This window comes from Pelecanus crispus, chromosome 5, assembly GCF_030463565.1.
Source record: "Pelecanus crispus isolate bPelCri1 chromosome 5, bPelCri1.pri, whole genome shotgun sequence".
NCBI lineage: Eukaryota > Metazoa > Chordata > Aves > Pelecaniformes > Pelecanidae > Pelecanus > Pelecanus crispus.
Genome location: NC_134647.1, coordinates 51,092,431 through 51,118,712, shown reverse-complemented (window position 1 = coordinate 51,118,712; position 26,282 = coordinate 51,092,431). Strand labels below are relative to the sequence as shown.

The window sequence follows — 26,282 nt, the reverse complement described above, 5'->3', positions numbered from 1 at the left end:
ATCTTCTGGGTACTACTGAAAGGCGTTTAAAGAATAATGCAATCATCAGGCACAGTCAACATAGTTCACAAAAGGAAGGTCCTGTTTAACTAATCTGATAACCTTCTATGATAATGTCATCTGCCTAGTGGATGAAGGGAAGGCAGTGGATGTAGTTTTTCTGGTTCTTAGTAAGGCTTTTGATACTGTCCCTCACAGCATCCTTCTGGCCAAGTTGTCCAACTGTGGGATGAGCAGGTACATGGTTCACCGGGTGAAGGACTGGCTGAAGGGCAGAGCTCAAAGGGTTGTAGTGAATGGGGGGGCTACATCTGGCTGGTGACTGGTCACCAGTGGTGTTCCTCGGGGCTCAGTCCTAGGGCCAGTTCTCTTCAATATTTTTATCAACAATCTGGATGCAGAAGTTGAATGCACTGTTAGCAAGTTTGCTGATGACACCAAACTGCGAGGTACTGTTGACTCTTCTGAGGGCCTTGCAGAGGGATCTAGGTAGATTGGAGCATTGGGCTATGATTAACGGGATGAAATTTAACAAGTCAAAAGGCCGGATTCTGCACCTAGAGTGGAGTAACGCCAGGCACAAGTACAAACTGGGAGAGGAGTGGCTGGAGAGCAGCCTTGCAGCAAGGGATCTGGGTGTGCTGGTTGGCAGCAGGCTCAATAGGAGCCAGCAGTGTGTCCTGGCAGCCAAGAGGGCAAACCGCATCCTGGGGTGCATCAAACACAGTGCAACCAGCCGGTCAAGAGAGGTGATTATCCTGCTGTATTCAGCGTTGGTGTGACCTCACCTTGAGTACTGTGTGCAGTTCTGGGCCCCCACCATTTCAGAAGGATGTGAAGGTCCTTGAATGCATCCAGAGGAGGGCAGGAAAGCTGGTGACAGGGCTGGAAGGCACGTCCTGTGAGGAGCCCCTAAGGACTTTGGGCTTGTCTAGTTTGGAGAAAAGAGGGCTGAGGGGTGACCTCATTGCTCTCTACAGCTTCCTGGGGAGGGGACATGGAGAGGGATGTGCTGATCTCTTCTCCCTGGGATCCAGGGACAGGACGCGTGGGAATGGTTCAAAGCTGCCCCAGGGGCGGTTTAGAACGGACATTATACCGAGAGGGTGGTCAAACACTGGAACAGGCTTCCTAGAGGTGGTCAATGCCCCATGCCTGTCAGTGTTTAAGAGACATTTGGGCAATACTCTTAATAATATGCTTTAACTTTTGGTCAGCCCTGAATTGGTCAGGCAGTTGGACTAGGTGATTGTTGTAGGTCTCTTCCAACTGAAATAGTCTCTTCTGTTCTATTCTCTTAATTGCTTTATCTGTCATTAGTTGATATCCTGAATTTAATAGAAGGGTCTCAATATAGCTTAAATGGATTTGATTCTTTGTTAGTTTGCATTTTGGGGATATAACTGGATCCACTTGTAGGAGTGCAAATCAGGAGCGATTTCACTGAAGTCCCTGGCAAAATCTGAGTGATATCTTAATGAGATTCCGTGCATAAAAAGAACAAATTCAATTCCTTGCTCAAAAAGTCTTCATACTGTCTTCACATGGGGTGTGAATGTCTCAGTGTTTTTATTGTTATGTTAGATACAGATATATACAATTGCATCAATACATGCTGTATACAAACAGTGTGTTCTCTGTGTATTTGCTCTTAGTGCAATAGCATCAATCTTACGAGCCTGGCTCGATCAATGCTCTGAGGATTTCAGAGAGCCGCCCGACTACCCATGTTTGCTGAAGTTGCTGGATTACCTGAAGAGGAATATACCTGGCTCTGACCCAGAGAGGAGGGCACAGAATATCTTGGAGCAGTTCCAGAACCAAGAAGTGGAAAATGATGGTAAGTTACCTTTCCCTTCTGTCTTTCTGTTCTCCTAGACTGTATGGTACTGCAGGGTTTTATGTGGAGTACATTTCATCAACTCTCATGCTAATTGACAATATTGTGAGGCTCACCAGTGACTTCTTTCTTTGTTTTTTTTAAAAACAAATCTCTGTATGAGGCTGCAGGTTCTGTGCGGGATGAAATAGTCATACAGTGTAGGTGCCTATGCCTATTCATTCTGGGGTGTATTGGGAAATCCAGAGCTTTTCTAATACTTAGTCAAAGCTTTGAGATTGCTGCAGCAGGTAAGTGGTTAATTGTCAGCACAATTCCCATGTCATTGAATTAAAACACACAGCTGCTCTTTAGCTGTTCTTCTCATTTCAACCTCCCTTCCCCACCAAGAAAAGCCCAAATGAACAAAAAGCAAAATACAGAGCTGCGACAAAATACAGCTTGAGTCACAAGCCTTGTTGTCATGAAGCTTTTCTTCCTAGTTACCATCATGTCAAAGGAAGTGTCTGTGGCTGTTTTTTCCTATTTGAGTGGCTGGCTGCTGGTATCCAAGGACAGAGGAAAAACTTACGTTATTGGGGGTCACAATCTACTGAAACAATAGTGAACTGTAGTAACACAAATATGCTGTGTGCAGCGTCAAGCCTGACACATACCCTCATCCTGGTCAGAAAGCTTCCTGTGGCATAAGCTGAAAAGTCGTAGGAGCTCATGTGGTGTGTGAATGAGAACTAGAATCAACTTCCAGCTTTGGTAGAGGGGTGAGAGGGAATAATTCATGTAATAAAGGATAAAGGAAATGACAGAAAAAAAACCATTTCATCCCATAAAAATCATGTCTGCCGGATGTTCCAGAAATACCATGTCAATGCATAATACTGTGAAATGCCAAATTAACTCGGTCATTAACACACACATAAAAAGGAGTACTGCACAGAGACCAGGCATTTTCCATATTCAACACAGGTAACTGAACAGCATTGCTAATATGTGCCTATTGATGTCCTTTCCTGGGTTTGGTTCCCACAGGTCAAACAAAGAAGGCTCATGAGAGCTATATTTGGGTTCATCTGTTGTTCAAAGTGAACAGAAGTTCCCAGCAGCCCTGCTTTTGCATTTGTTTTCTCAAGTAACGGTTGAAAAGGTTCTTTTCTGAGTTATAGATGGGTCAACTTGAATGATAACGTTTTCCAAATTTTTGCAGAATAGAGGCTGTTAATTAGAATAAAATTAGAGGAGGAGAATGCAATTAACATGCAGGGCCTGCAGAGAAGAGTTTTAGGGTTGTCACTTTATCAGAGCTCCATGTTTGTTCATTTCAGAGATTTCTTTCAAAACACTGAGTGTGTTGTCTGCAATCAAGACTTGCTGATAATTGTTGTTCTAAAGCATTCATATTGTGCTATGAATTTACAAATTTGGGTCCTAATCCTACAATTTGATTTGTGTAATCAGACCTCCATTCAGCGCTGCCATCAGCCATGCCAGAGGATTAGATTGCAATACCAGATACATAGATAAAAGCTCTTCCCCAGCCTTAGTGTTTGCAGGTTGAGCAATACAAAGCAAAGTGAGTCAGAGACTGCAAATTCAGAAGGGGCGTGTGTTTACTCTCAGGGAAGTCAAGAGGGCAGTTGGGCTTTGAGATAGCTAAATGGATCAGAGTGATTTGAAGATGATGAGATACTTGAGTACAAGAGGATTCCAGGTTCTTGGGGAGTAGGGAGAAGACTGGTTACACATTTATAAAGGTGAGAGAGAAAGCAGAAAAAGAGGCATGAAAAAAGAAAAGGAAAATCTTGCGTTGCACTCCAAGACCTGACTTTAAGGGCACTATGAGGTTTTGAGTAGGGTTGCAACTCCGTGATGTGGATTTTCAGTTGAATTTCAAGAACTGAAAGGAAAATGAGGAGTTACACAGCCAAAAAGAGAGAAAAAAGTGTGACTTTTTTCAGTTCAATAGAACTGAAGTTCAGTAGAAGTCCATTTAATTATGTATATTATTACAAAACAGCCACAGAAAAATGATGCTGGAACAGAGGTTTCCATTTATCGCAATTAGCTCTGTCAATAAATTGTGCAACTGGAATGTACAGATGGAAATCTGATACATCCTGTAGTTATAATTTGTTACATCAAAACTGTACCAGTTTACACTGATGATTAGGTTTTGCTAATTCATGAAGAAAGGAAAAATTAAATACTTAGAAAAACAACAATGAAGTATCACTTTATCTGCTTTTGTTGCTTTAACATCTGTTCTGCTTTAATTGGATATGAAGTGTATTGCATAACATACTCTGAAATGCACTGCTTGTTTTTGTTAATGAAATCTCGCTAGTAGTAAACTCAGTACTTTCGTTGTTAGTCTTCAACAAGTCCATTTTTTTTTTTATCCCTTCTTTTGGAGTTACTGTCGCCTTACAGTAAAAGGGATTAGGAAGAGGATTTATTTTCAGGGATTTTCTGTTTGACTTCCTCTACCATGGGAAACAAGGGCATATTTCTTTGTGTTTTAATGTGGCTTTGTTCCCAACCTGTGGGAGCCAAAAGGTGACATGGGAACATCTGTGAAATACCTTCCCTTCTGCACTAGATCGGGTTCCTTGATGAGGATGGCTCTCCTCTCTCACCTCTTCAATGCTCCCCACTGCAAATTTAGAAGCATTCAGCTGAATGCTGTAGGTGCTCACTGTATTCCCTTTTCTGGGAAAAATTCCCAGAGAGGGAAGGTGAGGGATGCTGGAATAAACTCTCTTCAGTATAGTCCATGTAGCCCTGTGAAGGCAGAAATGATGCCAAGAAAATACGGTATCTCCTTTTATTTCCACACATGGGAGATGAAATCTGGATATAAGAGCATTCCTAATGCAATATTTTGGGGATATAACTACAGTCTTGTCCCTTTGCAGTTTGATTATTTTTTTTTTCACATTATATAATGCATAAATACTGAAAAGTAGATTAACAAAATTCGGCAATGTTAATACGGAAATTTTGTTTGGGTGGTGATGGGTTTTTTTTTCAGAAGAATGGTTAACCAATGGGTTAAGCCACTTCTCATCTAAGAGACCCTGAACAGCTCAATTCTCTCTAACTCTATTTCTTTTTCTTCCACTTCTTTTTTGCCAATTTAATCTTCTGCTTGTCATCTTTCTCACTAAATTATGCAGCACAGTGGGGACATTACATCAGGCAGGACCCTTTGGGCATTCTGCTATTATATATACAGTGATGTTTTAAAATAAACAAACATCTGCTTTGATTCACTGTTTGCTACATAAACTTACTAAGTTGTGTTTTCCATCCCGGACAGATGGGTTCCATAACACTTCCCCCTGTAACCTATATGATGAAGAGGAACTGGAGATCAGCAGTCCAGAAGAATTCTCTTTTTTCCAGGAAGACCTTGTGGCAGAACAGTTGACATACATGGATGCAGTATGTAGAGTATATGTACTACTTGAAATGCTAGGCAAAATAGTGCTGGGCTTCTAAAATTTTTTTAAGTTATGTCAATGTAAGTAGAGTGTTCCAGAACAGGTCTGTTGTTGGGACACAGAACACAGCTCTGCTTGGTTATTCAGCCTTGCTTTGTTCATTGGACTTTTGCCTTCAGTCAGTCTGAAGTTTGGGGTTTTTTTGTTTGTTTGTTTGTTTTTAAGTGTGTATGTATACTGTGTAGCCCTTTTTTGCAAAGTTTAATATTTGACACCTGAGAAATAGCACATTTTTACTATATTGCTACCTGGCCTAAAGATGTATAGGTACTCTTAACTGTAGTGCTCCGATTTGGTTTGTCTGTATCAATCTCCTTCAAAATATCATTATATAAAAAATTTTCTCCTTGGTTATGCAACTTATACAAAGGTGTCTCTTGTTTACCCAGGACTATTTAGCTGACAGTTCTTTTAGGGCATCAAGCCTATAAAGAGTATGCCAAAGCATGTATTTTAAAATAAGAGAAAACAAATATTTACCTTTTAATACCATATTAGATTTAGATCCAATTTGTACTGTAAACATGCATTTCTTCTTGTGGACAATAGAGATTTAGGACAATCTTGCTGACTTACACACCTCTATTTCACTCTAGAAACTCTTCAAGAAAGTTGTGCCCTACCACTGTTTGGGATGCATCTGGTCTCGAAGGGATAAGAAAGAAAACAAGCACGTGGCACCTACCATCAGAGCCACCATCTCTCAGTTCAATGCAGTTACCAAATGTGTTGTCAGCACTATCCTGAAGAGCAAAGAACTCAAAACACAGCAAAGAGCCAAGATCATTGAGAAGTGGATTCATATTGCACATGTAAAGCATTTATTCTAGACTGTTTAATGTTTCTTGTGTGGGTGCCTTGGAGTGAGGGAGTTGGGAGGGGAGAAAGGGGTTGTATGCATTGGTCCCAGGCCAGTGAACATCTTAGCTCTAATTCTTTCTATTTTTGGCTGACTTTCTTTGTAACAGCAAATGAAGTATTGCCCTTCCTCTCCTTAGCTCTTCCCCACCATGGAAATGGGGTTGATGCTTGTCTCTTCACGGGGTTGGGAGTGCTAATTAACTGGTGAGGCAGATACTGTGTCTTGCGGCTGGGGAGTGCCATATACTTGATAATGTAACATTTATGGTAAGATAGGTGTACATTCAGCCAGTTCACTTCCCTAGGAAGAAAATACTGCTCATATCAGTGAAAGAAGTGAAGTGATGTTTGATATGATCCAAAGGTTAAGCTTGTTTTCAGAGGAAAGTTTAACAAGAATGGAGAGGGACTGACAGTGGTGCAGGCAGCAGACACAGTCAGAATAAGCTTTGTGCTTACCTGCCTTTGGCTGTTCATGTTCAGTCAGTGAGTGTCATGCTCCCTCTCCTGTGCCTATGAACACCATGAGAGTTGAAATCAGATATGGTGGAAGACAGCACAACTGTTTGTGTTTTCATACATTTTTACATATGTGCGTGTATATATGAAAGTAAAGTAAATACAAGGTTTTAAGTAAGTGCAGACAAAGCTAACTTACTTCTAGGAAGCAGTAGCTTCTTTAACATGGAAAAAATGAAATTATTGTTTGTACTTTTTTGTTTTGAAAGATTCTTGAATCTGAAAAGTCATTTGCCTACTGAGTTATTCACAGTTTACATCAGGTATAAAAACCAGCTGGGTTTAGAGGGGGTGAGAGGTGCAAGCATTGACCAGAAAAAATAAGTAAAGTTACAATATGGTACCAGTCCCCTCATCTTCTTACCTTTCTGCTTTATCTTTGTCTTACATGTTTCTCTAACCCATTTTTACTCTATGCTTCAGTTCCTGTGTCTTGTAGCAGATTGTGTGTTTCTTAATCTTTGCGCAAAAAGGTTTTGCATGCCTTCTTTACGTAACTCTAGTTTGCTAATTTCTTAGATTTTTATCTTTAATATTTTACTGTAACCTTTTCAACTCCCCTCAGAGCACTGGGCAGCTGGCAGTAAACTAGATCTCTCTTTGAAGAGAACATTTAAAGCACTTTCATATGGATGTGTGTTGATTTTTGTTTTAAGAATCACATGGATTCTTTCCGAGCTATACAAAATAAGCAATCATAAAAAGCTCAAGCCAAACAGAGGCTTTCCAACCTTGACAATGCACTTCTATGCTTCCAGAGGCAGTATTGTTAGTCCTGGCACCTAAGCTCTGGCAACTGCATGGTTCAGGAAACTGGTATGGGGAAGTAGTCTTCCACCTCTCTTTTGGCACTTATGTTGACTCAATTTTGTTATCATCTGATGGCTGCTTTATAGCCCGTATGAATGGATGAGGAAGTTTGATTCTTATTTTCTGTGTGCAGATATTTAAGTTGCAGAGGGTCCTTAAGTTGCTAAAGGGGCCTTCATGGGGCAGACTGGGCTGCAGCCTGGACGAACAAGTATGAAGCAGCTTCCTGCTCATCACAGGGCAGCAGGACAGCCAGGACAGGCACCATGCCCATCATACTGGTTCTGTGGATGGAGAATATTGTTCTCCACCTCTGTTGATTCAGTACTTCTCCCTTTACTTAATTCATACACATAATTAAATACTCCAGTCTTAGCTAAGCACATGAAAAATGCATGTGCATGCTCTACAAAATAATTGCACATGTAGAACAGCTAGTTGCATATACACTTAGCTGCCTACTTCTGAAGAAAGTTGCTTGCTTTGTGCATACAAATGAGTGTTTTGAATAGTTAGATGCCTGAATTAGAAAACAGTCCACTCATTAAAGTGCACTTATTCACTGACAACTAACTCTGTAACTTAGCAGCATGGAGTTCCGTGTTTGTTATCTGTTCGTGACTTTTGGATCCAGTTTCTTGGAATACTTTTTCTAACTGCCAGTCCTCTCTGCTCCACCTAGATCTAAAGTTCCTGAGCAGGAGCAGCCAATTTCACTCACACAATATTTTCTTTAAAAATAAAAAGTAAAAACGAAATCATTAATATCCTGTTATGCTTAATTTTTTAAAATCAGAGTTGCTTCTGCACAGGATTCTTTCTGGTTTTCCCCTTGTGAAGGACACAGCATGAAACAGTTATTCAAACCAGTCTTAAAAATTCTTCTTATATACAAATGAAAGCTTGCTAAAGTTTAGTCTGCAGTCAGTTAAAACATTGAGAACACAAAATCCAATACTGATTTCCTGATGTGCTTTAAATTATGCAACGTGCAATTAAATCATGATGGTTCTAAATTGGATCTTCCAGTCCAAACTCCTGTTGTATTTGAAAAAAAAGAGAAATGCTAAGAGTTTGTGCCTCTAAATGTATGTTCTCCCCAGCCTGAATTTCAAGTTGAACATAAAGAAAGATGGATCTCCTTCTCAAATGTGTCAGTTTCTGAAGAAGAGCAGTTATGTGGATTCTTTGGCCCCAAACCATGCAAAAATAGCTTTCAGGTCTTGTGTGTCCTACCACGTGATCTTGAACTTGGGTCTTTATCTAGCGTAACTGCCAGCCTGTTTCAAGTGCTGTCTGGCCAGTCAATCTTCTTAAGCCACACTTTGTTAAATGTAGCCTCCTCAGTTGCACAAAGATTTTTTTTTTTTTTTAAGGTAAATAAATGGGAGTAAATATACTTCCCTTTGTTGTTCAGTCAATTTTAATGCAACTCATGAATGGAGTTGCTGATGTATTAAGATCTGACTTTTGTTTATGCTAAGGTTGCTTTACATTTGTTCAGTCCTACAAAGGAAATAAATTATGTCTATTTTCACTGTAAGGATCCTTTACATAATCAGCATTATTGGCATAATAGCCCCATAAAAATTTGCAGAAGTGGAATTGTAGTTTGAATACTTTCTCATCTACATGCAACAGTCAAATTGGCATGTGTTTTGTCTGTTTAATTTGTGTGTACAGGCACCTGTTTGTGAGAGATTGTATTTCCAAGAGTTTCTTAAGTCTCTGGTGCCTGTGCTCTGGTTCATGAGCCACCGACAGACTTACAGGAAGGAGTTCCTTGAAGAGTCACAGGCCAGACTTCCCCGCCCCCCTCCCCTTGCTTCCATCTGCTTTACCAGGAATCTGTGCTATTTTTTTGAGAATTAAGTTTGTCAGTATCCTTTTCCATCAAAGCTTTTGACACAGAGAAGCTGCATAAGAAATGTCTCTGAACCAGTCTCTCTGTTAGGATTTGATCCCAACTCTGGAAAAGCTGGGGAGGTTTTTCTCTTTAACAGTGTTGCACATACTTGAGTAACAGGTTATTCCTTTGCATGTCTTTATTTTTAATTGACACTTAGATGATTGAGGGTTTACATTTTAAATACCACATACAAAGAGGCAAAGCCTGGTTTTTCCCCTAAAGGGTAAAAGGGATTGGTAATTATAAAGAGCTTGTTAAGAAGTGTAACATTTGTGCTTTTTAGCCTGGCTTCATGGACGCGGTTCCACTTTTATTTTTACTAGGAGAACTGGAAGCTGTAGCACTGCAACATCACCACAAATACATGAAAGTGAGGAAAACAAAATATAAGTGCCAAAGCCTGTAAAGTGTTTGGTGGCTGGAGGGGGGAGTGATATTTTTGATGCTCAATATTTATACAGCTGCCTGCTTAGCAGTGAGAATGCGTAGCAAGCATGACACTGGTCAAACAGAAGAGCACTAACGTATTCGTAATGCTGACATTTAATGCTCCTGTATTTCTAACCGCTCCTTTCACAGGAATGTAGGATCCTGAAGAATTTTTCCTCGTTGAGGGCCATCATTTCAGCACTGCAGTCCCACTCCATCTATCGGCTAAAGAAGACCTGGACATGTGTTCCAAAGTAAGCTTCCCCCTCCACTCCTGTGGCTAGCCCTAAACAAAGCCAAAAAGCTCAGTGCTCTTTCTTTTCATCTTGTTCTTCTCAGTCTTCCTATTTTGCTCCTTCATGGACACCTGTTGTCTTAGAAGAACCTCTCATTCCTGTGAGGCTTAGACCTGGTTTTTGGGTCTGACTGCTGTGAGCTCCTCTTTCATACTGAGGGGACAATCTGCCCTCAGCGATACCGGGTCTCTTCTGTCCTTTATAGCATATTAGATCTTCCAGAGCCTGTTTTGAAAAACTATGGGACTAGTTACCCAGCTCATGCAAACTGCTCTCAGGAGGTCAGCAAAAGGGCACCGTGATACTTGCCTGTTGTCTTTTCTCCTATGAAGTTGGAGGAGGTCCAGGTTGTTACAAACCCTCACTAATCCTTTCCTGGTCCTGACATTTCCTTAAAATATATCCCCATACTACAAAATCCAAACATGTATTGAAGACAATATTTCTTACAGGGGAATACCTTTTTGTGCAACTGGCATATATACTGAATGCCAGACACATCTCTCTGTAGAAAAGATGGTGTTCTGCTCATTCAGTTTGGGAAGAATAGATTTCTTGCCTTTGCCTTTGATTAACAAAGAAAAATGTCACTCTGCCACGCAGTATACCTCTGCATTTCCCCTAGAGAGAGGTGGGTCTTTCCTTCTGCTGCCCCACATTCCTGTTCCTGATCAAAATATTGCCATCTTGTGTTTACAGCATTGGGTAATAGAAAGGGACTTCAACACTTCTAGCTTTCCAGAGTGCACGGAATGGCAAAAATTAAGTACTTAGGATACATCTCACAGCTATTTTTCTGTGCCTTTGTATCTATTTACCCACTTCCTTACAACAATCTCACCTTGCAGTGTGATTGAAAACCCTGCTCAGGATCTGCATACCTATGGCATTTCTTTGTGATGCTGTCAAATAAGGCCTGACTTTACTGGGATCACCAGAAAATCCCAGGAAGGTTCCTAGTAGATGTGCAGCATCTCATTGGATACATTTTGGTGGTGTTACCTTTTATGTGCCTAACTGTTAACGATTTATGAGAAAAAAAGCTGAATAGTAATCTGATCTGATTTAGAGTGCTTACTGATAACCTAAATGATTTAACCTTTTCCTGTACAGGGATGTAATGCTGATGTTTGAAGAGCTGTCTGATATCTTCTCAGACCATGACAATTATTTGACAACTAGAGAGCTGCTAATGAAGGTGAGAATTAGCCTGAGTTGCAAGGCTTGTGATCTCAAAGCTGAGGTTAGCCCTTTTTCTAACCAGCTGCCAAAGCTCATCTCTCCCTGAACTACTGCATGTAGTGCTTCAAGGAAGACAGGTCTGTAAAACCTGTGCTTTTCTGCTGGGCTGAGAGGTGATTTCAGTGTTCCTAAAGGAACCTACACTAGCCTGTTGAGCTTGGATACCCACAAACAGCAGGCTGCAGCAGCACAGATTGTGTGTGGACTTGTTGACAAGATAGCAGGTCAGAACCGCTTGGAGCCCCTCAAGTTGAATGTCATGCTGCTGTAGTTAGGTAACTGGTAATGCTCCCTGCGGCATGGTGATGTCTAGCTCAAGAATAGCTGTGTGCGCCGTATCATACCTGTGATAGCGCTGGAGCCACAACCAGAGTGAAGAGGTGCCGCAGTGTAATTTTACTAAGACGAGTTACAAATTAGCACTTTGGCTTTATACTGCTCTGTATAGAGATGAACCACAAACTTGTGCATCCTCTGAGCAGACCTGGAAAGGCTCAGGTTTGCGCTGGTGAGTGCAGAGCAGCTCCAAACGAGATTCTCAGCTGGGTTGCGCCACTGTAGTGCTTTTGACTTCACTGGAACAATGCCGCTTAGCTTCAGCTGAGGAATTAAACCAAGATGTTTATCCAGCTATCCTGTACCTTTCTTGGAACTAGAAAACAGGGCTGGGAATTTCAAAGCAACAGGCTTCCTGCTCCGTGTGTGGCCAGATGGACAATAAAGTAGGCTCTGTCTGAAACAGTTTGACTTGTGCACTGTCCTGGGCAAACGCAACAAGCTCAGGAGCTTGAAAGGAGTGATGAAGAATAGAGGGGAAGGTTATATTCTGTAGAAACTAAGGAATGTTTGTGGCAGTTCTATCCACTTTATCTGGCGTTTGTACCTTACCCCTTTGCCTTGGTGTCCGAAACACTGCATTTTGCTCAGGAATGATGGGTGATCACATTCAAACCTCTCTGTTTTTTTAATCATCCATTTATCAACATCTGTAGCTAAATTTTAAAGCAGGTGAGACAATAACAAGTGTAGAGGGAAAATGTACGTTCAGAATAGCTTATTTAACTAAATATTAAAAACACAAAACAACAACTCAATCCAAGCCCAGACCTTCTGGCTCCCAACAAATCACTCTATCCAGCTGCTGTAAGTAGATTTGCAAAACATTTTGAAAGCAGTGAGAGGAGAAAAATTCCACAGAATAGCTAGAACCTCTCTCCTGCTTCTCATCTTGGACCATTTTGTAATGATTGGAGGATTAAGGCCCACTGAATCCTTAAAGTCTTTGTTCTCTTTCACTATAAATAGTCTCTCTAGGGAAGCCGTGTTTGACCTTGCCTATCCATCCTGCAAATTTAAGTGTAGAGCAGACAAAATGCCATATGAAACAGGTTGGCTGGCATGGAGAGGAAGCACTGTGTTCTCTCCTCCCGAAACAACGGCTCTGCTGTGAGCTGCAGTCTTAGCTTCTGTGCCTGTGTGCCGGCTGCTGTTAGAGAATATCGAGCTTACCTTTCAGTATCTTGAAGACATTAAGGCAACGCTTCTTTTTCATTTGCTCCTGTTTTTCAGCCAAGGAAGGAAATACAGAGTTTGAGTGATCTGTCCATTAACTGTGACTGATAGAAGTAAACATTGTAATGAGAGGATCTTTACAAGTGCAGGCTGTTGTTTTGTGCCTCTTAAAAAGACATTGATAATGATTCATAACCCACCTATCTGGCCACTGGAAAAAGTAACAGTAACTCCCAGCATCCCATATGGATCCAGTGAAATAAAGGCTACAGATCTATTGTGAAATAGCTCATCCATTCATAGGAAAGCTTGAATTATGGAGATGAAAACCTATTACTTCCATTTCCTGTGTGGTTTTGGATTAGTCAGTAAACCACAGAGGGTAGTTGCTGGATCTCTATGTTGCAGCATAAGAAAAAAACACAAAGCATTACATAAGATAGAGATGTTTACTTGTAGCAGTCCTGATTAGGAAATTAAACAGAAATTCTGAGGTTAAGAGTGTCAGGATAGGGTTCAGAGAAGCACCTGGACACCTAGAGTATATCTAAGCTTCTCTGATTTAATGTCTCAGAAGATTTGCAGCAGCACTTAGCTTTGGCTGGAGTAGAGCTATTTTGCAGAAAAATTCCCTTATGGTCATCTTGTGGGATTTTGTCCGAAATTCCCAATCAGTGTATGAGTCCCAGAAAATTAGCACGTGTATGTATACATGCATGTACCTGCACATCAAATATTTTTGCTGGCTTAGCTTGCCTGGTTAAATGTATTTGCAATTATTTTACATAAACATAGTAGCCAGCTTACCACTTAGCTCCTCCATCAATTGCCTTTTAATTCACTTACAGGAAGGAACATCCAAATTTGCGAATCTGGACAGCAGTGTGAAAGAAAATCAGAAAAGGACCCAGAGGCGACTGCAACTTCAAAAAGATATGGTGCGTCTGGGGTCCTTTTCCTATCCTTTTTGCACTGGTAACATGATTAACCCTAACTGGTGAATTATATAAGAAAAAAAATCTAGAAAGGTATTTAACAAAGCAAGTGTGCAGTAGGTAATGCTCTTGAATATGCCCTCTGTCAAGCAAAACAGTCACATCAGTGCTATTGATTAGCTGATACAAAGCAAGCGAACTGAAAGATTTAGACTGAATATGCAGTCAGACTGTTTGTCCCTGTAAATACATGCCCAAAGCTGTATTTCCCTTATGCTGTGGATCATAGTAATACTATGTGTGTGTATATGTGTGCATATACAGAGAGTCCCACATGTGCATGTATCTGTATATATAAACAGTTACAAAGTGGGACTCGTGCTGCACCCAGCTGAAGCTGTATGGCCTATGCTGAGCTGGCAGCCTGCAACAGCTATGGGTTTTAGTGCAACCCAAAGCTGTCCTTTTACTCCAGTAACACCTGTCTGTGTACTGAAAAGCTGGAGGAAATGGATATGCAAAGCATCAGCCTAGCCAGTGCATTCAGTGATCCAGTGCTGAGAATGCTCAGAGATTTCAGGATTCGGTAGACGTATGCAGGGGCCATGTTATGTTCCCTGGCACCAATCCTTCCCTGTCCCCTGACAGGGGATAACTGAGTGTATAGGCTTGCTGCTCCCATCCCCACTTGCATTTGCTTCACGTCCTAACCAGCTGTTTGGGATGGACACTGAGCCAAAGGTTTGGCCTTAGTTTCAAGTCTTCCAGAAATTTACAAAAGCTGTCATATAAAAGGGTAATAAATGATTGATGAATGTAAACATGTGTTCATCATTTTCAACTGCCTTGTTTCTGTCCTGCAAGAAAGAATTCCATTAACTACTCTTGTTACCCTTTAGAGAGAAATACGGCGAAAGGCACACAATTTTCATGTAGTAAACTAAGTAATGTAAATACTGGAATTCTTGTGATAAAGAAAATTATCTCTGGCCAGAGCAAAAATCTCATTTACTTTTAAACAAGCTATGAAGCTTCTGACATACCAGCTTGAAAATTGCACAGACTTCTACAGAGATTGCTTTGTAAAATGTGTCCGGTTTCCAGTCTGCTGGTGAAAATGGCTTTTGTCTCAAAGTTGGCAAAGATTAGAAGGACAAGGAGAGAGAAATCTGGGATAGGGAGGCAAAAGTGCTGAATATTATTTTTTTGTTTGTCTTTTAGTTTGACTGGAAAAAGCACAGATTCTTTTGGGTGGCAGAACCAAGCATTTCCTTCACAAGTGTAGAAACAGCCTGAACTCTACAACTGCTAGCAGTCCAGAAAGTTAAAAATTGGAATAATTTTCTATTAAAACACAGTGAATAGCTGGGAAAGATGGTCTCTTCTTGGACTATGATTTGATTTGACTGTCACATGGTATAACAACATTGTTAAGTAAAAATCCACTGGAATGAAGCAGAGAGAGAAACAGCTTACACAGGCTAGCCAAGACCATTCCCAAGCTCTTTCTCTTGTAGCAGGTAACCAAGGGACCCTGTCCCTGGTGCTCAATGCTTCTTCCACAGCAGGGTTTCCTGGTGACCCACTGTTAGAAATCACTGTATGGTGGCAATATTGGAATATAAAATGACTTGGCAGTATCTGTGAGAGCATCCTGCTCTCATTAGAATTTGATTTAAATTCTAGATTAGATACTGAGGATGACGTAATGAAAGAAAACATAATTTATAAGACCACTGGTTAAGCAGACTACTTTCATTTCATTTTCTTATACAGGCGTATTCTAGCATTCTAATTATTACCATTTCTCAGTTAATTAATCCAACATTGCTCTGATTGTTTGCAGGGAGTAATGCAAGGCACAGTACCTTATCTTGGTACCTTCCTCACTGATCTCATCATGCTTGACACAGCCCTTCAGGACTATGTTGAGGTAATTTGGGGCAATTTTTTGAATCCTAAATATCCTCCCTGCCTTCCCAGCATTGAGCGTGTCTGTTCCTGTATCTTCTACTGGGTTCTTGTGCTGTTCTTAAAAATGGAAGAATCTGGTTTTTAAAAAAAAAAAAAAGCAGCGATATGTAGTTTTATTAGGAACAAGAATCTTGCATGAGTTTGAGTGCAGTTATCTCAAGGGACAAGCTTAGCATTGTATTTTGCCTTGTTGTCTTAGGTTAGAAAACGTGAAGACAGTAGACTTTCCATTATTCTGGGTTTTTTTTTTTTTTTTCTGAAAACAGCATTTTAGGTGTAAAGATTTCTGTGAATAATTGGTAAAATACACAGAATCACAAATTAATTCTTCAGACTGATCACTGAAGTGCTTCACTATTGACTCAGATGTGCCTGAGCCCTAAAGTGATTAAAGATTTGTTTTTTTCATTTCTCTTTAGCTGAACAAGCAGGGGGAATCAATCTAGCATAGGAAGGGAAAAAGGATTGCAAGAGCGTCTGGTCATTTAACAGAGACTGAGGATGGGGCCAATTTTCAAAGGTTTTCAAACACCTTTGAAAATTGGCCCCATAAATGGAGACACCTGAGGAGCTATGCTGCAGGCACTCAGCCTTCATTGTGCTGGTGTTGGTATTTATGATAAGAATGGGCAAATGCACTTCTCCCTGGGCTGGTAATGGTTGCTGGTTTGTTTGGTTGTTTGTTTTGCAAAACTGCACTAAAGCAGACCTGTGTAAGGTTGCTATATATCCATTTTCTTTTTGGCAGTTTCCCTTCTGTCCATGCTTTGTGTTCAGTTGGTGTTTCTGAAACTCACTAGGAACACTGCTAAACTCACAGCACAGGCAAAAGCCAAGTTTGTTTCTTGCATGCAAAATCCCACTAGCATTCTTCAGACCTCATCTCAATACAGCTTTTATGAGCATTCTTGTATTGGGCTTTTCTTCTTGGGCAGATTGCCATTTAGGCCATGAGGACAGATATCCTTTGGAGACTCGGATATATGAGTGCTGTGGTTTTTACCGGATCTGGAAACAGGTATTTTTAGAAGGTCCTTGCTCAGGGCAGGTCTGTGCTTTTCATTAGTCTTGCTACTTCATCCTGTTTGTGATTAAATTCAACTGAGAATGGGCTCTTCTACTCTGATACCTTCTTTTTCCTTCCAACAGGGTGGCCTGATAAATTTTGAGAAGAGGCGAAAGGTAAGTTGAATATTCTGTGATCTTTAGTTTACTGATGCTCTCCTCTGGAGCATTCTTTTGGTGAGGCCCATTGTCTTTGCTCAGGGATATACAACAGCCACTAATCTAAATGCAAGTTATTTGTACTTGAGGAAAGATCCCTGAAATGCTGTGAGCCTCTGCCAAACTGTGAGGGGTGGCACAGGAAGAGAACCTACTTTTAGATGTGTGCAATAGGGGAAGAGGAGCAGGAGGCCACTTACTTCCATGGAGTTTACATCTGGGGCATGCACATTCCCTCCATTTGGTGTTCATGGGGAATATGTTACATGTGTATGTCCTATGTGTTGAGACTGAATCAGACCTGGTGACATGACACCTTTGCTTTCCAGAAGATACAGTTTGTAAACATCTTCCTTCTGCTGCAGTAAACTGTTTGTAGGTAAAAGGTTGCAGAGAGCAAACTAGGTTCATGGGACAGAAATAAATACTATCAGTCTTTCCTTTCAGCCTGATCCTTGTTGGTCAGAGATAAGTAACTCTATGTAGCAGTAAAGGTACTAGGGTTACATCTGTCTGAATGAAGCTGTGCCAAATCTCTCTTCTGGGGTCTGAAAGCAGACTTGGATTTGGCTGTGATGGAGCCATTTCCTTCCCCTAACTGCTCCCAGCGCTACAAATCACTTATGGACTTACCTTGTATGTATAACTGCATGGCTCAAGATACTAATAATGAGATACATTACCTTCTCCATGGTCATCAGTCCAGCTTCATACAAACCAGTGGCAAAGCTGCCCTCTGAACCATGCTGACTACCCAGGTCCATTCCTGCATCCTGATTCTATAACCTGCTCTAACACAAGGGGGTTTTAAGAATTATTTTGGCAAAGTGTGTATGCAAGTGGCGTTACAGAAGAGCAGCGCATTCTAGTCACATGTATTAAGGGTAGCATTTTATGTTCCTCTGGTGCAAGTGTGAGTGCACAAAGTGCAAAGCTGGGGAGGATCAGACTCTCTGCTTTCATCGCAGGCACCCCTAATTATTACCCTTGCTTGCTGCCTGAGAACCACCTAAGTACAGAGCATGATTCTTCTCCCAGAGCCGGTCTGGCCTGCACAGGGGTGAGCGGGGAGGGTAATCTGAAGAAGTTGTGACCCTTTGCTACCCTTGTTCCCAGAGGACAGCAGTGCTGTCGTTCGGTGGGTTTGTACTAGCATTACACTTCGGTTAGTACTTGGGAAAAGCTCTGTGGTGAAATGTGGTTCCTTGTGTTTGTCTTCTAATTTGTGCATGTGTGATAAAATGTTCACATTTCAATGCACATTACGGATGGTGGGGGAAATAAAAAGTCTTCATTGTTTGAAAAACTGGTTCTTGATATAGTGAGTTACTCTACTGAAACTGAACTTCAGGTCAAACTAAGCTTGTCCTGGATCTGTTGTTGCATATGTTTAGGATATGAATGAGGCTGTTTGGCTTTATCGTGTTTTCTAAATAGAATTCCTATTTGATTATTTATTTTCTTAGGAGTTTGAAGTAATTGCCCAAATTAAGCTCTTGCAATCTGCATGTAACAGCTATTGCATGACACCAGACCAAAAATTCATCCAGTGGTTCAGGAGACAGCAGCATTTAACTGAGGAGGAGAGGTAGGTTCTCAGTCCAGCTGGCAAAGCAGGCTTTTCTTACCCCACACACACCTGCAGGTAGGTTATGTCAGCCTTTAGCTATCTTCTTACAGGAACTTACATATACTGCTGCTCAAGGAGAGTGGAAATACATCTGCCTTCTGCTAAACAGCTGTAGAAAACCTGTAGAACACTTAGCAGGGTTTAGTTTTGAGATTGGAAATCAGGCTTCTGACTTTGAAATATGATAGTCTGTTGTGTCTGGGCTGTCTGTACACCCAGACACATGCTCAGAAGTTGATCCTAAGGGATGTGAAGATACAATCACTGAGCCTTTGGCTGGTGGATGCGGGCAGCAGGTAGCCAAGGCAACGCAGAGCTCACTGACTGCTCACCAGATAAATGTCTCCCAGGCATTTGGGGTGAGTTTTGCAGCCCTGCCAAGTTCTGTGCTACTGCACGTGCTGCCAGACCAACGCAAGACAATTTATTTTCAGCATTTTAATATATCCACTACGTATCTGAATACCACTTTGCTGCACTGAGTGTAAGCACAGATACATACTGCATTGTACTGAGTCGTAGTAAAAAAAAGTCAGCTTATCCAAGATTCACGTTAAGTATTTTCTTGATTTTTTTTAATAAAATTATGAATGTCATCGAAAAAAGCACTAGTTTTTAAAACTATTATAAAGAAGTGAAATATCCCCTTAACCATGGCAAAATGTAGACAGAGCTATGTTCCTTTTTGTGGGGTTGCAACCTTCTGTGAAGTGGGAATAACTGAACATTTCTTGAATTTCTTGAATATTGCTACTTTGAGATATATAACTAATAGTATTGTCTGTAAAAATTAACCCAGTGGCCTCTGTTCTTCAGTTACAGCCTTTCAAGTGAGGTTGAAGCAGCTGCTGACACTAGCACCACATCACCGAAATCTCGGAAAAGCATGGCGAAGAGGTTCAGCCTGTGAGTACAGCAGGGCAAGGGGCATTTGGTGTGTTAATATGAACCTGAATAAATCAAACAAGCAGTACTCATTTCACCAGCTGAAAAACCTGGCTGGGGATCCAGACCGCTGCATTACTCTAAGGAGACACCATCAGCTAGAAATGCATTCTTCTGTCTGAAGCTGCCCCTTTCTATTGTTATAAGTAGTTATGAGGATTATTAATGATGAAAGACATTAGAAACAAACAAGCCTTCCTAAGGTGTCATAAAAAAGAACCATTTTAGTGCTGGGTTATAAATTCAATATCTATTGTGTAATAACTTGGCTGAATGCAGTAGCAAAACAGTAAATGAGGATAAAGTCTGGCCTATTATTAGTCTAATTTGCTATACATATGCAAAAAATTCCTTGCAGGATTTTAATATGAAAATCTACGTTAGCAAAAAGGCATTTGATAATAGAAACAATCTGCCTAACTGCCTTCAAGTTAGAGAAGTAAAAAAATCATGGGGAGGTGGTCCAATTTAGTCTAATACTGCAAAGATTCAAAGAGGAGGTGGATGAAGAACAGGGCATGCAGCTAAGCACACACAGGAAACAGTATGCTAGCAGGAATTCAGGGCAAGCTGCGGGGAATGAAAGCAGAGATCAAGGATATCTTAAAGGTGAGAAATTTGAACCTGATGGGAGAGGAGATATGAAGGGACTCCCACATACCAGTGGTATGATCAAGACAAGGGGGGAAATGGTTAATTTAACAGCACTATCAGCAATTAACTCTCCTTTCCTGCTTGGTTCTTGTACCTAGTTTCCTCAGAACAGCCAGTAGCCATTCACTTCACGACAGCGCTCCTGCAGGCTAGGATCTGAAGGAAGAATAGATGTTTTGAGTTCTGATACGCAAAAACAATCTGGGCAGCTGTTTGGAAAGTGTTTCGATTAGGCCATCTGAGTTGGTGGTGATACGTTATGAAAACGTGAGCTTTGAAGATGACAGTGAACTCTCGGTGGCCTCTCATTTGTGTCTCCCTTGGCACATACCTAAGCTGTGTGTAAGAATTGTTGCTGCGGAGCACAGGCTTTATTCTCTCATTTCTGACTGCGTTTCAGTGCTGTAGTATTGTAATTTACCATATTGAGTTTGTTTGCACTATGCAGTCTTTGTCTAAGGAATTGTTTCATCTGCACTCCGAATGTATTTTGCAAATTAATACTGTAGAAAAGACTGGCATAATTCATCCCAGAAACAGTGAGTGACACCTCTCTAAATTGTTTTAAATCATTAACTGCATGCTGACATAGCATCTAATTCACCTTGCTTCTCTACGTTACACATTATACAAGTTTGTTTCCTTTGACGCTCCTTTAAGTTTACTTGACCTGCATTTAGAAATGAGTCTTGGAGAGGGAGAGCCTATAATTTACACTTTCTTGTGATCTCCTCATTGTGTACATGTCTGTTTAGACTCTTAGAGAGACATAGGTATCTGTAGCACCTTTATTGAGTGAAAGAATTTGCAGCGGGGATGAATTTGCCTTTTGAAGACCTTTGCCCGGTGTATAACCATGCATTACCTTTCATGCACTGTTACACTTACTCATGGCAACTGAGCAGGTCTTGAGCTGCCTTGTGTCAGAGGGACCAGGGGGTGCGAGCAGTGTGCAGGAGTGCATAAGGTCAAGCCAGCTGCCGTGCCTCTAATTTGCCCCTCGTCCCTTGGTTTGTAAACGCATTGGGTTTATGATCAATCATTTCCTGGCAAGTGAGTCTGAAAATTTAGCAGACTGAAGAGGGGTCTGGTTTGCTATACTTGGGGATTAGCTCTGTTTTTGGCCTTGCAGCTGGTGGGTACGCTAGGTCAAGATGATATTGTGTTAGTGTGTAACAAACTCTCTTGACAAACTGTATAAACAACATAGAGGAAATGAAAACAATAGGCCGCTCGAGATAGGAAAACAAAACAATACATAAGATTTTTGAACCAAGTGACAGCTTTGCTCAGCCCAGCTCTGTTCTGGTTTCACTTACTGGCTGTTATGCTTTTTTTTCTATACTAGGCTGTTTCTAGGCTCCGAGGTGATCACCCATAGCACACCCATCAAAGAGCAACCCAAATCTACTCCAGGTGGGAGCTCTGGTGAAAGCACGGACTCGGCCAGTGTTTCATCGTGTGAGTTTAATCACTCTGAATCTGAAGACGTCTCCATCAGTCCCATAGGCACTCCTGATGAGTCTCAGAAAAAGGTACGGTCTGGGCCTTGTTGCCAGCATAAATAGCCTCTGAGAGACTGTCAACACTGCAGGCAGGCCCTAGACGCTTGCCCAAGCCTGTTGGTCTTGACTATAGCATTGCTTTTAATGGAATGGAGAGACTCTAGAAATAAATGTGTAAAAATGGAAGCAGTCCAGTCAGGATTTTTGCACAATCCCTTCTATGCTGCCAAGATACAAGGCAGACTGAAAGTTCTCCTTCCTTGAAACCAGATTTGCTTGTGGTGCCTGGCAGTGGTTTTGGTTTAGGTGAGGCCCTGGAGGAGCACGAGGTTAATTTTTCTTTCAGTCCCTCGTGCTTTTTGAAAGGGATGGGGCAAGCTAGTGGCGTTTCTACCTTTGGAGCCTGTGGGAAGTGGGGTGAGGAGCCTGAGCATTGCACTCGCGGATATCGGTGCTTCTGTCCAGCACATGGCAGCATGATGTTAGCAGTGACATGGACACAAGAGGATTTAGAAGCCCCCACAAACAAAAACAAATGAAACAGGAGACGGGATCAACTGAAGAGGAGTAAGATCAACAGCTAGTCGTTTCCTCCTCGAATATCTTGGGTTTGATGAGTTATTCTGCTGTTAGCAGCCTGCTGCTGTGTCCACCATGCTCAATCAGCAGTATGCATTAGTGACACAGCACTGCAAAATCCTGGGGAAGGCAGAGCAGCTGCAGCTGACCAAGTGATAGGCAGGTAAGGTCAGAGCTTGCCAGCCATGTGGGCTTGACCTCCTGTGAGCTCTGTGCTGCCAAGATGAATACCTTGCCTTGGCTCAGTTTAATTCCACTGGGGAAGTTGGTGTGCGGTGCAGTGCTGCTGCACCTCCTCCTGCATGCCAGCTCACTCTTGGCACACGTAGCCAGTGTCTTACCCAAAGGCGCTGAACCAGCGTGCTAGGAAACCCCTCATTTTGCAGACAAGGCAAAGCCCTACACCCCGCACACCGGCAGCTGGGGCACCCCACAGCAAAATGAGCATAAGGCTGACGCTGCGAGTGTTCATGCTGAGAGCAGATTGACCAGGCGTGTGCTGATACCATCCAGAGACACAAATTTTAAAGACAGGAAACCAGCAGAAGGGATCTGATGGGGGGGATCCACAGGGACTACTTTCCTACAGACTCTTCGCTTTTGAACTATATTGCGTTAACTGTATTGTTGAAACCCTTTTTAGGGATGTTTTGCTGAAGAGTGTTATATTGGGGTTTAGCTTATGGATATTTTAAATTGTACTAAATGTTCTTAAACCAAATGAAACACAAGGTCCCAGACACTGGCATCCATAAATTGTTTAAACTGTTTAGCTGGAGCAGTTGATTTCGGTAAGTCGGAGAGGGAAGATCCTCTCAGCAGTTTTTGAGCAAGGCAGAAGAGAAAGGCTTTTGCCCCTGAGCAGCAGGGGAAGTAAAGAGGCAGTTTCCATCGACGAAAGACTATCAAGGAGAAGTGGCAGAGAGGGAGGCGTATGTGTGTTTTCACCCCCGTCCAGCTCCCCGCGTAAAGGCTCCGACCTGGCGCGGGCGCAGGGTGCCTGCGGCGCGCTCTGCTCCGTCCCGGTCCCGGTCCCGGTCCCGGTCCCGGTCCCGGTCCCGGTCCCGGTCCCGGTCCCCGGCTGGTTGCCCACAGCCCGACTCTGTTCGCTGTGTCTGCTGCCACCTCCTGGCCTCTGTTACTGAGAGGCGAGAGCAAGCAGCGCACAGCGTCCGGCACACCGAATTGGAAATAAGTTTTCATTACAAAGGTGAAATTAATCAAGTGAAGTTCACTTTTTTGGGGGGCAAGGAATACCACTGCCAGCCTGCTGGACAGAGTGCAGCTGACTGAGGTTTGGTGTGAGCCTTCCGCTTTCTCAAGTTCTACTTCCAGAATGACACACACAGATTACACAAAATGGCCAGTTTATGAAATTTTTTTTTCTTTCTTTCTGTTGTGTAGCTCTCTGAATCCTCCTCCTCCTCCTCCTCCTCCTCCTCCTCCTCCTCCTCCTCCTCCTCCTCCTCCTCCTCCTCCTCCTCCTCCTCCTCCTCCTCCTCCTTCTCCTCCTCTTCCTCCGCCCCCTTCTCCTCCTCTTCCTCCGCCCCCTTCTCCTTCTCTTCCTCCGCCCATTCCACGGACACATCTTCCTCGGGGATGTCATCTTTAATCTCATCACCTCCCTTGCTGTCCTCGAACGACAAGTGCTCTGTCTCCGTGACACCCATTACCTCAAAAGTGCTGCCTCCTGTTTACAACCAGCAGAACAAAGATGCATGCATCATCCGGATCAGCATAGAAGACAACAATGGCAATATGTACAAGAGCATCCTGGTGAGTCAGTGGTGTGGAACAGCAAAATGATGTTATTGTTGGTGGTGTTTTCATCCAGGGTGACTTAAACAAAAGGTGCTTTTAGTTTTGAGAACACCTATTCACTGAGCCAACTAATCAAACCCAGCTTGAAAGGGAAAATGACAAATATTACAATTCAAAATATGTGGAGCGTGGTATGAATGAGAGGTTTGAAAATAGCATTTTTGTGGAAGTTTCTGATCTTGAAACTAAAGTTTTTATTTTATCAACAAGTTTGAAGTGAAGCATTCTGATCAAGTGCAGGCTTTTCTGCTCCTGCCCTTCTGCTAGCACTTAGCTGCTTTTTCTCTAGCTCGGAAATTTGTGTGCGAGTTTTGATGCAAGGTGCCTCATGCCAAGTTTTGCCTGGAGCAACTTTCCCCAGGAGCTGGTTTCTGGAAACAGGGAGCTGTACACGAGGAAGCTGGCAGGCCCTTTACTTACACAGCTTCTCTCTGCAGCAAAGGTTGCCAGACCAGCAGCAAGCAGCGTTCAGGTGTTTCCCTCGATGCTGGTGCCACGGAGGGATTCTGGCAGTGCCGGGCCAATGGCCAAGGGAGCGCAGGGCCTGTGCTGGACTGTGGGCGACATGACTCGCCTGCACGTGATCTCTGCAGATACCTGGCCGAGACTCAGCTGCTGAGCACACGCTTTGGGTCCCTCGGGGCCTTGGGGGGAACAAACACACAGGGGAGTAGTTCTTAGCACCTTATTTTAATGGTCTGAGCTCCCCAAATTGCAAAGAGCCGTTCCCTGAGGGCCTGACGAATTCAGCCACTGCTGAGACAAATCTTCCTTTTGACTGCGTAAGGCTCTGGAGGGAGCCCTGTGTCTGCTCCAGATGCATAGCACTTCCACAGCAGACAGTAAACCCAGTTACAAGGCCAAAAATCTTTGCAGGATGTCAAAGAAAGTATTTAGCACAGGAGACTGCAGATTAATTGACGTCTGCAAACAACAGATGGGGCAGCTATTTATGTGGACTTTTATGGCTAGTGAGAACAACGTCTCATCTCTCAAAGTGTTTGCTCAAGAGAGCAGACACTGTGATTGATTTACTGTCGTCTCTTCTAGTACAGTATCTGTCATCTTGAACTAAAAAACACCACCACCAAATGTCACAAATACCATGTTTTAGTATCTAGCAGTACCTACTGTTTTGTTATGGACCCAGCGTATTTTTTCAGTTCTCTGAAATCTTTTTCAAGACCAAGTGGTCTGCTTGGCAGAGGCAGGCCTTTGCTAATTATGAAATCATTATAGAGTGAATAAGCAGATCTCTCATTGCAACTCTGTCTTTCCAGGTAACTAGCCAAGACAAAACTCCTGCTGTCATCCAGAGAGCTATGTTGAAGCACAACCTGGAATCTGATGCAGCTGAGGATTATGAACTTGTGCAGGTCATCTCCGAGGACAAAGGTAGGGAAGCAGAACTCTGCTGCTGCTTGAAAAGGTCTGCTGGATTTTGAAGGAAAGAGTAAAATGTGAAGCAACATTAGAAATGCCATGGACATGTTGTCACAGCTGCCAGTGAGAGTAACCCCCCTCGATAACTGGTGCGCAGGGATGATTTATCATGGCCTGTCAGTACATCGCTTTATATAGGCAGAGCTTACTCATGGGTGGCCAGGTAGACCTTCATATGTGCACTGCGACTGTAGAGCTATCGACAATATTGCAAATTAACACTTGCTCTGGTCCCTCTTTTGCAGAACTGGTGATCCCTGGCAATGCCAATGTGTTCTACGCCATGAACAGCCACGTGAACTTCAATTTCATCCTGCGGAAAAAAGCTTCAGTCAACGGGCAGGTGAAAATGAGGAGCCGTTGCAGTCTGACACTCCCTAGAACTGCCAAACGGGGGTGTTGGAGCAACAGGCCCAGCAAAATTACACTGTAAGGGAGACAAGGGCGCAGGGAGTTGAGAAAACCATACCTTTGCTACCATCCAGTATTACAGAATCACAGCAGATCAATGTGTCAGTATTCAACTTTGAAAATCTTTTGTGGCTGAAATGCAGAGCCTACAGCCAGAGGTATGTGTGTTTCTCCTCCCTTGCAGCCAGATATGGACAGACAGACACGGACTTACGGGACAGTATGGACTGGAATTTTTTGTTG

General features: G+C 42.4%; 1 protein-coding gene across 2 annotated transcripts in view; it reads left to right on the top strand.

Moving 5' to 3' along the window:
* The window catches only part of RGL1 (ral guanine nucleotide dissociation stimulator like 1), an 82,038-nt gene extending 55,977 nt beyond the window's left edge, over window positions 1–26,061 (top strand). Inside the window, exons 5-19 of one of the 2 annotated variants that reach the window (XM_075710883.1) lie at window positions 1,656–1,840; window positions 5,157–5,281; window positions 5,937–6,152; window positions 10,019–10,122; window positions 11,278–11,362; window positions 13,767–13,856; window positions 15,700–15,786; window positions 16,977–17,009; window positions 18,518–18,639; window positions 19,498–19,587; window positions 21,629–21,815; window positions 23,769–23,788; window positions 23,924–24,140; window positions 25,466–25,580; window positions 25,874–26,061. In XM_075710883.1, coding sequence (XP_075566998.1) covers window positions 1,656–1,840; window positions 5,157–5,281; window positions 5,937–6,152; window positions 10,019–10,122; window positions 11,278–11,362; window positions 13,767–13,856; window positions 15,700–15,786; window positions 16,977–17,009; window positions 18,518–18,639; window positions 19,498–19,587; window positions 21,629–21,815; window positions 23,769–23,788; window positions 23,924–24,140; window positions 25,466–25,580; window positions 25,874–26,061 — 1,864 coding nt within the window. The remainder of the gene's footprint in view (window positions 1–1,655; window positions 1,841–5,156; window positions 5,282–5,936; window positions 6,153–10,018; window positions 10,123–11,277; window positions 11,363–13,766; window positions 13,857–15,699; window positions 15,787–16,976; window positions 17,010–18,517; window positions 18,640–19,497; window positions 19,588–21,628; window positions 21,816–23,768; window positions 23,789–23,923; window positions 24,141–25,465; window positions 25,581–25,873) is intronic. The other variant, XM_075710884.1, reaches the window with a different exon arrangement.
* The last annotated feature ends 221 nt before the right edge of the window (window positions 26,062–26,282 follow it).